Genomic DNA, 12295 nt, shown 5'->3' with positions numbered 1-12295 from the left:
TAATAAATAATAAACAAAATATAATGATAATCAGACAAGAAATAGGAAATAAAGAAATCGAATTTTAAATGAATTGTTGTATTGTTTTGCAATTAATTGGTTAAATAAGAAATTATATAAGAAATTAAGAAATGAACAAATTAAAAGTATAATAAAAGCAATAAACATCAATGTCAATAATGAAAATGAATATATTAAATATATTAAAATATCACATAAAATAAAAGAAAGCACTAAACAATACATTAAAATGAAAGTAAATGATATAATAGAAGGAAGAGTAGAGTGTGATTCAATAATAAAAAACATCATATTAAAGAATAACTCTACAGAAATTGATGAAGAATACCTTAACACTCTCATCAATAAAGTGAAAGAAATGAAAGTAGAAAAATGTTCAAACATTAGTTACTACTTTCAAAGACAAGAAGCTGACTGATTAATAATGGAAATTAATAATAGATGGATATAATCATGAAGCAGAATGCAGGATTATATGCAAGACGATATGAAGAGGATTTCAATGATTATGCACTTTTATCTCCAAAATAAAATAATAAGAGATAAAAATGATGAAATAAAAGAAATCCTAAATAAAATTAATAGACTAGAAGATATATTCAATGAAATTGTACAGAATCAAGTGCATCATGAAATTAAAAGAATATGTTGAAGAAGGAATAAAAGTTAAAGCACTAGAAAGAATAAAGTACCTAAAATATATGATGACAATGATCAAAGAATTAAATTTAATAAAAATGAAATAGTCAGAATCAATATAAATAAAATCATATTTGATTCTAACAAGAAAATTAGAATAAGGAAGAAACAACAAATGAAATATACCCAAATAACGATATTACTTTAGAATATTGAAATGTTATATGAAACACAGGTGAAATTAAATAAAGATAATTGGAAAATAAAACAAATCACATCGTGGAATGAAAGATATAGAAATTATGATAGTGTCATAATAACAATAAATGAATTAAATTTAAGTATAATGAGAATAAATAACTGGAAATATTCATTGACACTATATAAAATTAATAAAAGAAAAGATAAAGATAAAATATAAATAAGAAATAAGAAATAAAAAGAATAAAATCAATTTAATAAATGATATGAATAATGTTTCATATCAAAATATCAATGGAAATAAATATAAAGAAATAAATAATACCAGTAGTAATTTCAAAAAATAGTTTAGTAAACACTGAAAGTCTTAGATTAAATAAAGAATTGAAAATGACAATATTAAAGAAGTTAAAGTCATATCATTAAAAACATGAATAATATTAAACATTGTTTTAACCAAAATCAAACACAGATTGTTGGTTTAATTGATAATAACAATTGTATTAAGTTCTGATGAAGAAAGAATAATAGAAATTAATTTTAATAACACTTAAATAATTGAGTATCAAATTTTTTGGATGTTTCAATGGTATGTAAGAGAAAATTGATTTATACCAAAAGAGAAATAAATAATAATATTTAAAATAATGAATCAATATTATGTTATTATAAAAAAAGAGTTAATGAAATAGAATAAAAATAAAAATACCATTATTTGTACCTTTTATTTCAAAAACAAAGTTCAAAAAAGTTGAACTTTTCATAAGGTTGTTTGAAAGAATTAAATCTGGTATAACTTAATAATCATTTAATGCTTTCATCTTCAAGTCATTATAATGGGAAATTACTTTCATTAAATATTGATTGTAGAGAAAATGTATTATCAGGAATAAAGAAAGTAGCTGATGCAGTGAGTGTAACATTAGGACCAAAAGGAAGAACTGTTATCATTGATCAACCATATGGAAATGCAAGAGTAACTAAAGATGGAGTTTCTGTTGCAAAGGCTTTAACATTTAGTGATAATACATTAAATGTAGGTGGGAAAATAGCTAAAGAAGTTGCAAGTAAAGTTAATGATCGTTCTGGAGATGGGACAACAACAGCAACATGTTTATTAAGAAAAGTAGCATGTGAAGGAGTTCAAGCTATTAATACAGGGTTATCTGGTACTGATTTATTAAAAGGAATATCAATTGCAAAAGATATAGTGTTAAAAGAAATTACAAAACAATCAAAGCCAACACTAAAAGAAGACATTATTTCAGTTGCAAGAGTATCAGCAAACAATGATGAAAAAATTGGAGAAATGGTAGGTGATATTTTTGGTAAAATTGGAAGAGATGGTGCTGTTGATATTGAAACAGGGAAAGGAACAAAAGACATTGTTAATATTGTTGAAGGAATGGTTCTTGACCAAGGATTTTTATCTCGTTATTTTACTACTGATGAAAAAAATACTAAAGTAGATATAAGAAATACAGATGTTATTGTATGTGATTATAAACTAAGCTCATCACAAAGTGTAGTTCCTTTATTAGAATTATGTTTAAAAAGAAAAAGACCATTAGTTGTTATTTCAGACACTATAGATGGTGATGCATTAACAACATTAGTATTAAATAAATTAAGAGGATTACCAATTGCTGCAGTAAGAGCTCCAGGTTTTGGAGAAACTAGAAAAGGAATTCTTCATGACATTGGTATTATTACAGGAGCTACTGTTATCTCAAATGAAGCAGGAAAAAAGATTGAAGAAGTAACAGAAAAAGATTTAGGAAAAATTGGACATTTTGTATCTACTAAAGATGAAACAATTATTACAGGGGGAGCAGGAAGTAAAGCAGAAGTACTAGCACGAATTAATGAATTAAAGAATGCTAAAGAAGTTAGTGACTCAAGTTATGAAAAAGAAAAATTAGAAGGTAGAATTGCTAGACTTACAGGAGGAGTTGCTGTTATTTCAGTTGGAGGATCATCTGAAGCTGAAGTAGGTGAAAGAAAAGATAGAATTGAAGATGCAGTTTGTGCTGTTAAGGCAGCACTTGCAGAAGGAATTGTTCCAGGAGGAGGAGTTGCATTAATAAGAGCAGGAAGTTCACTTGATAAAATACGTAGTCAAAATTGGGCAGAAAAAGTAGGAATTGATATTGTAAGGAAAGTTACAGAAGAACCAACACGAATAATTGCAAGAAATGCAGGAATTGATGGAGGAATAGTTATTCAAAAAATTAAAGAAGGAACAGGATCATTTGGATATGATGTACGTAAGAATGTATATTGTGATTTAATGAAAGTAGGAATAGTTGATCCAACTAAAGTTGTTAGAAATGCATTTAATGAAGCCATTTCTGTTGGATCATTAATTGCAACGTCAGAAGCATTAATAACTGATGAACCAATAAAAAAGGAAATTAATTAAATTTTACTTTTATTATTTTGATTAAAATGATTTTTATTCCATCATCCAATCAAGAGTTTCTAACCACCATTTATTAGTATCTTTATGTTCATCTGCCCATTTTTGATATCCATCAACATTCTTTTTAGCTCTTTTCATCATTTTTTTAGTCATTTGTTTAACCATAGTATCTCCAGTTAAAGCACTTGGTATTTTTCCATTCATATCTATATGAGAAAGAGAATAAATTAATGTTCCTGTTGAAATTTTTGTTATAAGAGTTCCTTGAACAAACATTTGTCCTCTAATAGATCCTTTTACTGGTGGAATATCTGAGTCAACTGATTTAGAATAAAGTATATAATCAGTTTTATCTTTATTATGATATCTGATTAATTGATAAACAAAATCTCTAGCATCCATCATTGGCATTTTTTGTACTCTATGAATAATTTCATTACAACAATCTAACTTTTCTACAACATCAAATAATACATCATTAGTTTTAGTGGTTTTACAATATTCTCTATCACAATAAGCTGAAAATATATATTCTGGTTCAAGTGTATTCATTTGTTTTGTAATACATTTGAATTTAAGTACACTCCCTTCTGTTTTTTGTGTAAATACCATGACATCATCTGTTCTATAAATCTGTTTCCATCCATTATTATCAACACAATCTTGTTTAAATTTAGCTATTTCTTCTTTACTAAATGGAGTATATTTTGACATGATCTTTTCAATTTGTGATTTTTCAGTTTCTGTAAAAAAGTTCTTTACAAAAAAAATTTTCATTTGTCTGTTTGTCTGTTACATTGTTATAAAATATGAACATTCTTATTTTTAGCTCTTGTTTTTTTTTTTTTTTTTGGGATAAAAAACTTCTCTTCACAAATTTCTTTTAACCAAAATGTTTATTTCCTTTGTAATTGAAGTGATAAATATAAATTATTTTTCTTATCTTATTTTTCTCTCTCTTCTCACTTTTAAACCAATTTTCTTGATACTCTTTCTTTAAATTAATTAACATTATATACTACATAGTACACCACTCAACATTACCTAACCTTTATTTGTAATGCCGAATAATCCACTTATAACAATGTTCAGTATTTGTTAGAAAACAATCTAAAGCTTGAGACCACTTCTTAGATTCATACCCAATAAAATCTAATCCATTGATTGTTTCTCCAGAAATACTAATCAAATTATTATTTATTTATTCTTTTAATTAAGAAAGAATAACAAACGGATAAATAAGAAAGAAACTTTGTGATGATTCTTTAACTAAAATAGTTGATAATTCAGTTAACAATGATAATAAACATTGTAATACAAATTTATTGGATTTTTTTGTATTTACAGTTATATCTCTTGATGTAATAATAGGAGTAGTAGTTTTCTTTTGTTTATCAATTGGGTCAATTATAATAGAGTTGAAATGATAATTAATCATATGAGCTAAAATTTTAATTTGAACAAATAAAACTCCAAGAATAGATGAAATAGGAATCTACTCAAATAAACTTATGTTCTTTCTTTCACTAGTATTAAAAATAACAAACATTTTTAACTATATTGATAATACTAATTGATGACATTTCTGGAACAATTTCTCTTCGTTGAAATAATTGATTCCATGTTAATGTTTTTTGTAAGGGAAGGATTAGTTGATTATTAATTCGTTGTTGATCTAATACTTTCTCATATGCTTGATATCCAATAGAAATAATTTGATTTTCATTTTTATATGATTCAATAAGTTGTTTTTGTGTAATATGAGAAACTTCAAGAATATTATTCATCTCTTGTAATAATTGTTTATTAAGACATTCTAAGTCATGAATTTCTTTGGTTAATTCTTCTGTTTCTTGTTCAACCATTTTAAGTTCTTGATCAATACAACCAATGTTTTGGAATAAAGTACAAGCACTTATTTGATACATTTCAATATATTGGTTTAATTCATCTTTATTCATAACATATTTTTCTTTAATTTTATTAAAACATGTTTTACAAGGAATACCAAAGTCAGAAAATTGTTCTACCATTGATGCAAACCATTGATAAAATTCAAGTGTAGGTGTAGCAATAATCATTGAAGAAGTTCCTTTGTTAGATTTACTTCTTCTTTTCATATAAAATGAGAGTTTATATGAATTTTTTCCTAATGGATAAATATTCTTTCTTCTAATCTATTCTTTTGGATTTAAAGAATATTAGTTAAACGTGAATAGAAAACAAACGTGATTGTTGACTTATTGATTGGTAATTTTGTTTTGGTGATGAAAATAGTACTTCGGGTGGTGATAATGATAATTCATGTTCTTCTAATGCACTTGAACTTGGGTTTGCTGTTAATGGGTTTGAAGGTAATGGGAGTGGTGTAGATAATGCCATTGGACAATTGGGTTGATGAGGTGATCCTGTTGATGTTCTAGTATGGTTTTCTCGAGGAGAGTGAAATGGAGATGACATAGGTGATCCAGATTGTACTGTCATTGATCGAATATCTTCATCAAGCAATAAAGGACATCCACAAATAACACAGAACAAAGTGTCAATAAGAGAAGTAGTCATTAGAAATTTTTTAGATGAGGTTCACAATAAAATTTTAGTTTTGCACTGAATTTCATATTTTTTAATGAGTTATTAGTAATACAAACGAGTCTTATGAACCATTCATTAATTTATGTGTAATTTTCACAAAAACCTTTTTGAATAGAATTTGGTGAATTTATAATAACCATATGTAGATATAATGCAGTAAGTATCACTAATACTCTCATCCAATTCATCTAACTTTTATTATTATTTTAATGCTTTAAGATAGTTTATTTCATTTCAAGAAACTAAAGAATATGTGGTAAACAAAAAGAGTGTATAGAAATAAATATCAACAATACAATGTTTAATTAAAGACTGTTTTTTTGGAAATAACTTTGGAGTGAAGGAATAAAAGAAAAAAAAAGAACTTAATAATTTAAATAATGCAAAAACACAATGAAGACTTGAAAGAATCATTTTTATTATTTGATGGAGATGGAGATGGGTATTTGACATTAAATGAATTTGAGTCATTAGTTAGGGTATTAGGAGTTGTAATGGAAACATCTGCTATTGCAAGTACATATAATTCTAATTCTAAAGTACGAGGAATGAGTTATGAATTATTTACTTCTTGTTTTTCTCAATTAAAAACAAAGTCATTTAATAAAGATGAAATTAAAACTGCAATTAATGTTTTAGACAAAGACAAAAAAGGTTTTATTCCTGCAATTGAATTGAGACGAATACTTTCTACTATTGGAGATAATATGGAACAAAAAGAAATTACTGATTTGTTTACATTTATGGGTATAGATGAACAAGGTGTTGTAAAAGTTGATGATTTTATTAATCAATTAATGACTGTTTTCAAGTAAACAAAATTAAATATGAAAATATTTAATATCGAATGAAGAAAAGTGAAGAAACAAAAACAGTAAACATTAAATTACTAATAACGAATTAACAATTGAAACAATACTTTTTATATTATTTTGTGTTTAATGGAGTAAGTGTTGTTCGAGTTTTATATTTTTTCGTTTGTGATATAGTCGGTAAACTTCTTTTCATGTGCTGTTGTTTTCCAAGTACAAATGCTTTTAAATCGGTAATCATTGGTCCACTTGACTTTGTAAATAATTTCTTATGAGAAGGTGATTGAGAACATTCATTCTCTTTTGTTTTGAATGGTGCAAACCCATCAATTGTAAAAAGAGTATCCATAGTATTTTGAAATGAAGGTAATTGTTGGCTTTGAGGTGGTGGAATAGAAGGATTACTTTCTGTTGCATAAATAGATGATATTGATGGTAGTTGATGAGAATGGTTTAAAGGAATTGGTTGGTTATAGTTTTGAGGATATGAATAATAAGATGACCACTCTGGGAAATAACATGAATACGAAGGTATAACAGATGTTTTCATCCTTAAAGGAGGCATATAAGAAAAGTCTTTCACAAACACTTGCAAAACGCTCAGAGTATTTACATTTTCTGACCATCTATCAAGAATTGGATGACAAATAACAATGTTTGGCATTGCATATGGATGTCCTGGAACAACTTCCATTTCTGGTGTTGGGTCAGTAAAAAAGAGAGGTGGAGAAAGTGGATAATCATACGGATACATAATACATAATGGTAAACAAAATTGACTACCTCGATACACTATTGGTATTGTTCCTACCAATGAAGCAAGGATAATTCCATCAGCATAAGTTCTAACAGTTGCAGAAAATTTATAATATTGCATCACTGAGGTTATTTCAACTCGCACACGAAGGTAATACAAATAATAAGGTTTCACAGTTGATAGAGTTAAGTCAATCTTGCTTAAATTCATAATATGATTATTTTAAAGATATTAGTACTTTCAAAATAAGTCTTTCCATTAATATCCTAAAAATTGTGAAACAATGAAGAAAAAAACCAAAAATTTTATTTTAATATTGCACTAATGAAGAATTTATTCTTTTTTATTTTTTAATTTTTTATAGTTATTTCAATTATAAATAAACAATTCAACAGGAGATAAAAAATCCTTTATTATCTATCTCTAATGGAAAAATTGATTAATACTAACTATCCAATATTAACAATCTTAAAATGAATGAAAATAGTGTTGCGTTGATTATAAATAATTGAATATTTTATAATAAAAAAAATTATAATGAAATACTACCAAAATAATTTAATTAATACAATTATTTCAATCAGTTTCGTCTTTATAAGTATTTGATAGAATTATTGTTAATAAGTATTTCATATTATCAAAAATAAATAATATTTATAATTGAATATGAAGAAGATAAGAAGAAAAAAATAGAAATGTAAAGTTAGCATTGACAAGAATAATAAAGAAGTTAAATTAATATTCAATGAGAAATATAAAAATGAAAAAAAAAGACGAAGAATAAGGAGTATAAACATCATCATTAAGGAGAGTTACTATTTTATAACAAAAATACAAATACAGATAAACAAAAATATCCAGACAATGTAAATATTATTAATTCCTTAAAAAAGAATTAAAAATTCTACATATTATTTCAGTTTTAAATGATATAAAATGTGAAGAAGAGGATTGAATATAATTGATATTAATAGAAATTAATTACATGTAAAAATAAATGAAATATGAATGTGAATAATGTCAGCAAGAGATGAATGTGGTAAAGAATTATTAAGAATATATTTAAAATATAAATATCAGACACAGGAATATGAGAAATGATAGAAACAATAAAAGAAAATTCAAATTGAATAATTAAAAGAATGAATAAAGTATTTTATAAGAAGATTAATTTTAATGAATTAATTGAACTAATAGAATTAAATGAAAGAAAACATGATGTAAAAAAAGTATTTGAATGGATAATTAATGAATTGATACAAAGAAATAGAATAAACATGATATATAAGTAAAATAATGGTGGCAGAATAAAATTAACACATTTGCATAATAAATGTATTTAAATAAAATCAAATTAAACAATAAAAACATAATACAAATATGAAACAAACAACCATTACTATTTTTAAATATTATAGTATAAGAGAAAGTGTTAAGATATGTATAATATATTATGAATATATTAAAAATAAATGTGTCTTAGAATTTGAATGTACTTGATAAATGGAGTAAATTTGAAATAATTATAAAATCAAATTATTAAGTCTAATAAACATTTTATAAATAATTGTTTTTATTTGGAAATGTTGTGATTTAATTCTCTTATTAATATAAAATTTTTTAATTTGAAATTAATTATAAAAATAATTATAAGAAATACTTTTTACTCTGTTGTTCTTAAAAAAGAATAAGTTATTGTTTCTTTGTTTCACAAAGTTAACAAATAGATTTTGGTGAGACATTATTTGCGATATTTAATAAACTAAATAATAATGTAAAAAATAACATAAGAAATTCAAAATTTTTCATTTCTATTCTTAAATAGTAACTCTGAATTTAAAAATTATACCAATATTATTCTTATTAATTGTGACAGGATAATAGAAACTATATACAATATTCCAAATATTAATAAAATACTTTTCTTAAATAAAAATAGGTATGATGTAAATAATACAGTTATTTTAATAGAATGATGCAAAAAATTATCTGATATATAAACACAATCTTAATACATTAAAACATATCAATGGAAGAAAAACATTGTGAATATCGTAGAAAAACAAATATATACAATCTTCATTATAAATACAATTCAAAAGACTTCTTATATTCTCATTATTTAAAAAGTCAGAGTAAAATAAACAAACGATTATATAGTAAGAATATTGTTAATGAAGGTGCTGTTATAATAGATAACTATGATGTTGGTAAATCTGTTTCTTGTGTTAAACAAGACTTAGTTGACAATAATGAGGCTCAATTCCCAAAAGAAAAAACAGAAAAAAGAGTTAAAAATGAATATCCAACACTTGATGATTATGTTCAGACTTACTTATATCTCTCTAAAATTGAAAAGAAAGAAGAACGTAATGTAGTTGAAGTTGAATTAAGACAAGAAAAACAACGTATTAAATTTATTAAACAACCTGGATTTACAACTGTTGAAATTAACCTTCCTAAAGCTATTGGAGGTCTTCAGTTAGAAGATATTGTGATTATTAGTTGTGGTGGATTAAAAGGAATGGTTAATGATACAAATTCAACAGAAATTAAGCTATTTCCATCTTCAATTTTCAAGTCATCAGAATGTGTGTTTGGAGGAAATATTACATCAAGTAGAGGTAAAACAGTTGTTGTTAGCCTACAAGATTTTCTTTTTGGAATAGAATCTACAGATTATAAGACAGGTAAAATTACCATGAAATATCCAACAAATGAGGAAAAATGGAAATACAATGAAGAAATAGTGAAAAACACATCGTTATTTAGGATATATTTTCTTACTAATGATAAAGGAAATCCATTCATTAGAACATTAGATGTATTACAATCACGAGAAATTGATGGATATTATTCAAAAATAATGTGTTGTAACAAGATCCAATTAACAAAAACAAAAGAAATAATAACTTATGAAGAAATGTCAGCAGAGAAATACAATATTCCTAATTTATCTAATTTGAACGATTATCAAAGGAAAGCAATTTATAATGCGTTAAACGAAGATATTTCACTTGTAATAGGACCACCTGGAACTGGTAAAACTACAGTTGCTGTATCAATTGCACAATACTTGATTTATAACAAATATAGATTTTATAATATAAATCGAGGTGAAAAAAAATTATTAGTTTGTGCATCAAGCAATAATGCTGTTGATGTGATTTGCTCAAAACTTATTGAAAAGGATATTCCAACAGTTAGAGTAGTTGCAGATGAACAGTTTGAAAATTGTAGTGATAAAATAAGAGAAAATTCATTATTAAAAAAAGCAATAGAATTTACAGAGAAAAAAGGATTTAATGAAGTGGCAATAACACAATCTGGTCAAATTATTATTATTGACCCAGCTTTAAAACAACAACGACTGGAGAAACAAATACAAAGTGAAAAAACAGGTAATGGTTTAGGTGATAATGTTGAATTTGGTGTTGAATTTGACGATGAATTAGAAGAATCAATAACAGTCAATATAAGAGAATTACTAAAGAAAAAGTATGGACAATATCTAACAGAAGATGAAAATAGAGAAAAACAAAAATGTTATGAAACATATCTATCAACACCAATTAATCAGATGAAATATGAAACATTTGAAAATTTTGTCAAACAAACTAATTCAGAAATACAAAAAATTTTTGATAGAGTTTCTCAAAGAATAACAGTAGAAGAAAATAGATATATTAATAAATTCATCTCAACATATTTTGATGACATATTATCTGGAATAAGATGTGTTTGTTCTACACTCAGTCTTTGTACTAGTTCAATAATGCTAAAACAAAAATTTTTTGCATCTATTGTTGATGAAGCTGCTCAGTCTCTTGAACCAGAGACATTGGCTGGAATTATTAATGTTAGAAAAGCTGTGTTAATTGGAGATATTCAACAATTACAACCAACATGTCTTTCAACTGAAGCTAGAGAAGCAGGATTCCAAAAATCAATGTTTGAACGATTTATGGCAAATACACAAATCAAAAGAACAATGTTAAAAACACAATACAGAATGCATCCAGCAATTTCAGAATTCTCAAATAAAATGTTTTATTCTTCTAAATTAGAGAATGGAGTGAGTAGTAAAGATAGATTTGATAATAGGATTATTAACTTCTTCCCAGACTACACAAATCCTATAATGTTTATTAACTGTGATGGAACAGAGCAATATGGAAGTAGTGGAACAAGTTATAATAATGCAGGAGAAGTTCAAATAATACAAGAGGTTGTTGAGAAATTTTTGAAGAACAAGATTAAAGAAAATGAAATAGGAATTATTTCACCATATCAAGCTCAACAAGAACTTATTTCTCAGTATGTTTCTACAAAGATTAAAGTTGCTAATATTGATGGATTTCAAGGAAATGAAAAAGAATATATTATCTTTTCTTGTGTTAGGTCAAACCAAACTCTTGGTGTTGGATTTGTGAATGATTATAAAAGACTAAATGTTGCATTAACAAGAGCTAAACGTGGATTAATTATTATTGGTAATATTCCAACATTAGTCACATCTAAAGTTTGGAATATGCTAATTCATCACTTTTACTTGAAAAAAGCTTTATTTGAATTGAAAGGACATAAGTTTGTTCAATACAACGTTGAAAACCAAAAAGAATTTAATTGTCCATTAGAAAAATCGCCATTCCAAGTTCAATATGAGGTTGATGACTTTGATTCGTGTTGGAAACCATTCCTGGATACGGATGAACTTTTTGGAAGAGAAATAAAAGGTGATTGGTGTTATGATTGGGTTGAGACTAAAAAAAAGTGAAATAATTAAGTATTTTTATTAAACATTCTTTGAAGTGTTTATTTTATATATTCAAACATAATTAAATGTTCAAA

General features: G+C 25.4%; 6 protein-coding genes across 6 annotated transcripts, besides 5 other annotated features; 3 read left to right on the top strand and 3 right to left on the bottom strand.

Annotated features, from left to right (window-relative positions):
* Positions 1–56: part of a repeat region that runs on past the window's edge.
* Positions 12–1046: a repeat region.
* Positions 60–1046: a repeat region.
* Positions 1047–1146: 100 nt separating this feature from the next.
* Positions 1147–1422: a repeat region.
* A 250-nt stretch (positions 1423–1672) lies between these two features.
* Positions 1673–3283, top strand: EHI_178570 (chaperonin 1 60 kDa; the record flags this gene model as incomplete). The annotated part of the gene is made up of 1 exon (XM_651176.2): positions 1673–3283. One exon carries the CDS (start codon positions 1673–1675, stop codon positions 3281–3283), a length of 1611 nt encoding a protein of 536 aa, XP_656268.2.
* On the bottom strand, positions 3261–3997 carry EHI_178560 (uncharacterized protein; the record flags this gene model as incomplete). The annotated part of the gene is made up of 1 exon (XM_646954.2): positions 3261–3997. The coding sequence occupies one exon, from the start codon at positions 3995–3997 to the stop codon at positions 3317–3319; it is 681 nt and encodes a 226-aa protein (XP_652046.1). The 3' UTR covers positions 3261–3316.
* Positions 3998–4334: 337 nt separating this feature from the next.
* On the bottom strand, positions 4335–5845 carry EHI_178550 (uncharacterized protein; the record flags this gene model as incomplete). The annotated part of the gene is made up of 4 exons (XM_651178.2): positions 4335–4464; positions 4516–4778; positions 4831–5432; positions 5512–5845. The coding sequence occupies 4 exons, from the start codon at positions 5843–5845 to the stop codon at positions 4335–4337; spliced, it is 1329 nt and encodes a 442-aa protein (XP_656270.1).
* Positions 5846–6255: 410 nt separating this feature from the next.
* Positions 6256–6690, top strand: EHI_178540 (calmodulin, putative; the record flags this gene model as incomplete). Its single annotated transcript, XM_646956.1, has 1 exon — positions 6256–6690. The coding sequence occupies one exon, from the start codon at positions 6256–6258 to the stop codon at positions 6688–6690; it is 435 nt and encodes a 144-aa protein (XP_652048.1).
* Positions 6691–6802: 112 nt separating this feature from the next.
* EHI_178530 (tumor susceptibility gene 101 protein, putative) lies at positions 6803–7654 on the bottom strand (the record flags this gene model as incomplete). Its single annotated transcript, XM_646957.2, has 1 exon — positions 6803–7654. The coding sequence occupies one exon, from the start codon at positions 7652–7654 to the stop codon at positions 6803–6805; it is 852 nt and encodes a 283-aa protein (XP_652049.2).
* A 770-nt stretch (positions 7655–8424) lies between these two features.
* Positions 8425–8701: a repeat region.
* Positions 8702–9473: 772 nt separating this feature from the next.
* EHI_178520 (regulator of nonsense transcripts, putative) lies at positions 9474–12221 on the top strand (the record flags this gene model as incomplete). The annotated part of the gene is made up of 1 exon (XM_647939.1): positions 9474–12221. The coding sequence occupies one exon, from the start codon at positions 9474–9476 to the stop codon at positions 12219–12221; it is 2748 nt and encodes a 915-aa protein (XP_653031.1).
* Positions 12222–12295: the final 74 nt, after the last annotated feature.

This window comes from Entamoeba histolytica, genomic scaffold (assembly GCF_000208925.1).
Source record: "Entamoeba histolytica HM-1:IMSS scf_1104750518997 genomic scaffold, whole genome shotgun sequence".
Lineage (NCBI taxonomy): Eukaryota > Evosea > Mastigamoebida > Endamoebidae > Entamoeba > Entamoeba histolytica.
The sequence above is the reverse complement of the archived record's forward strand: the minus strand, read 5'-3'. Positions and strand labels throughout refer to the sequence as shown.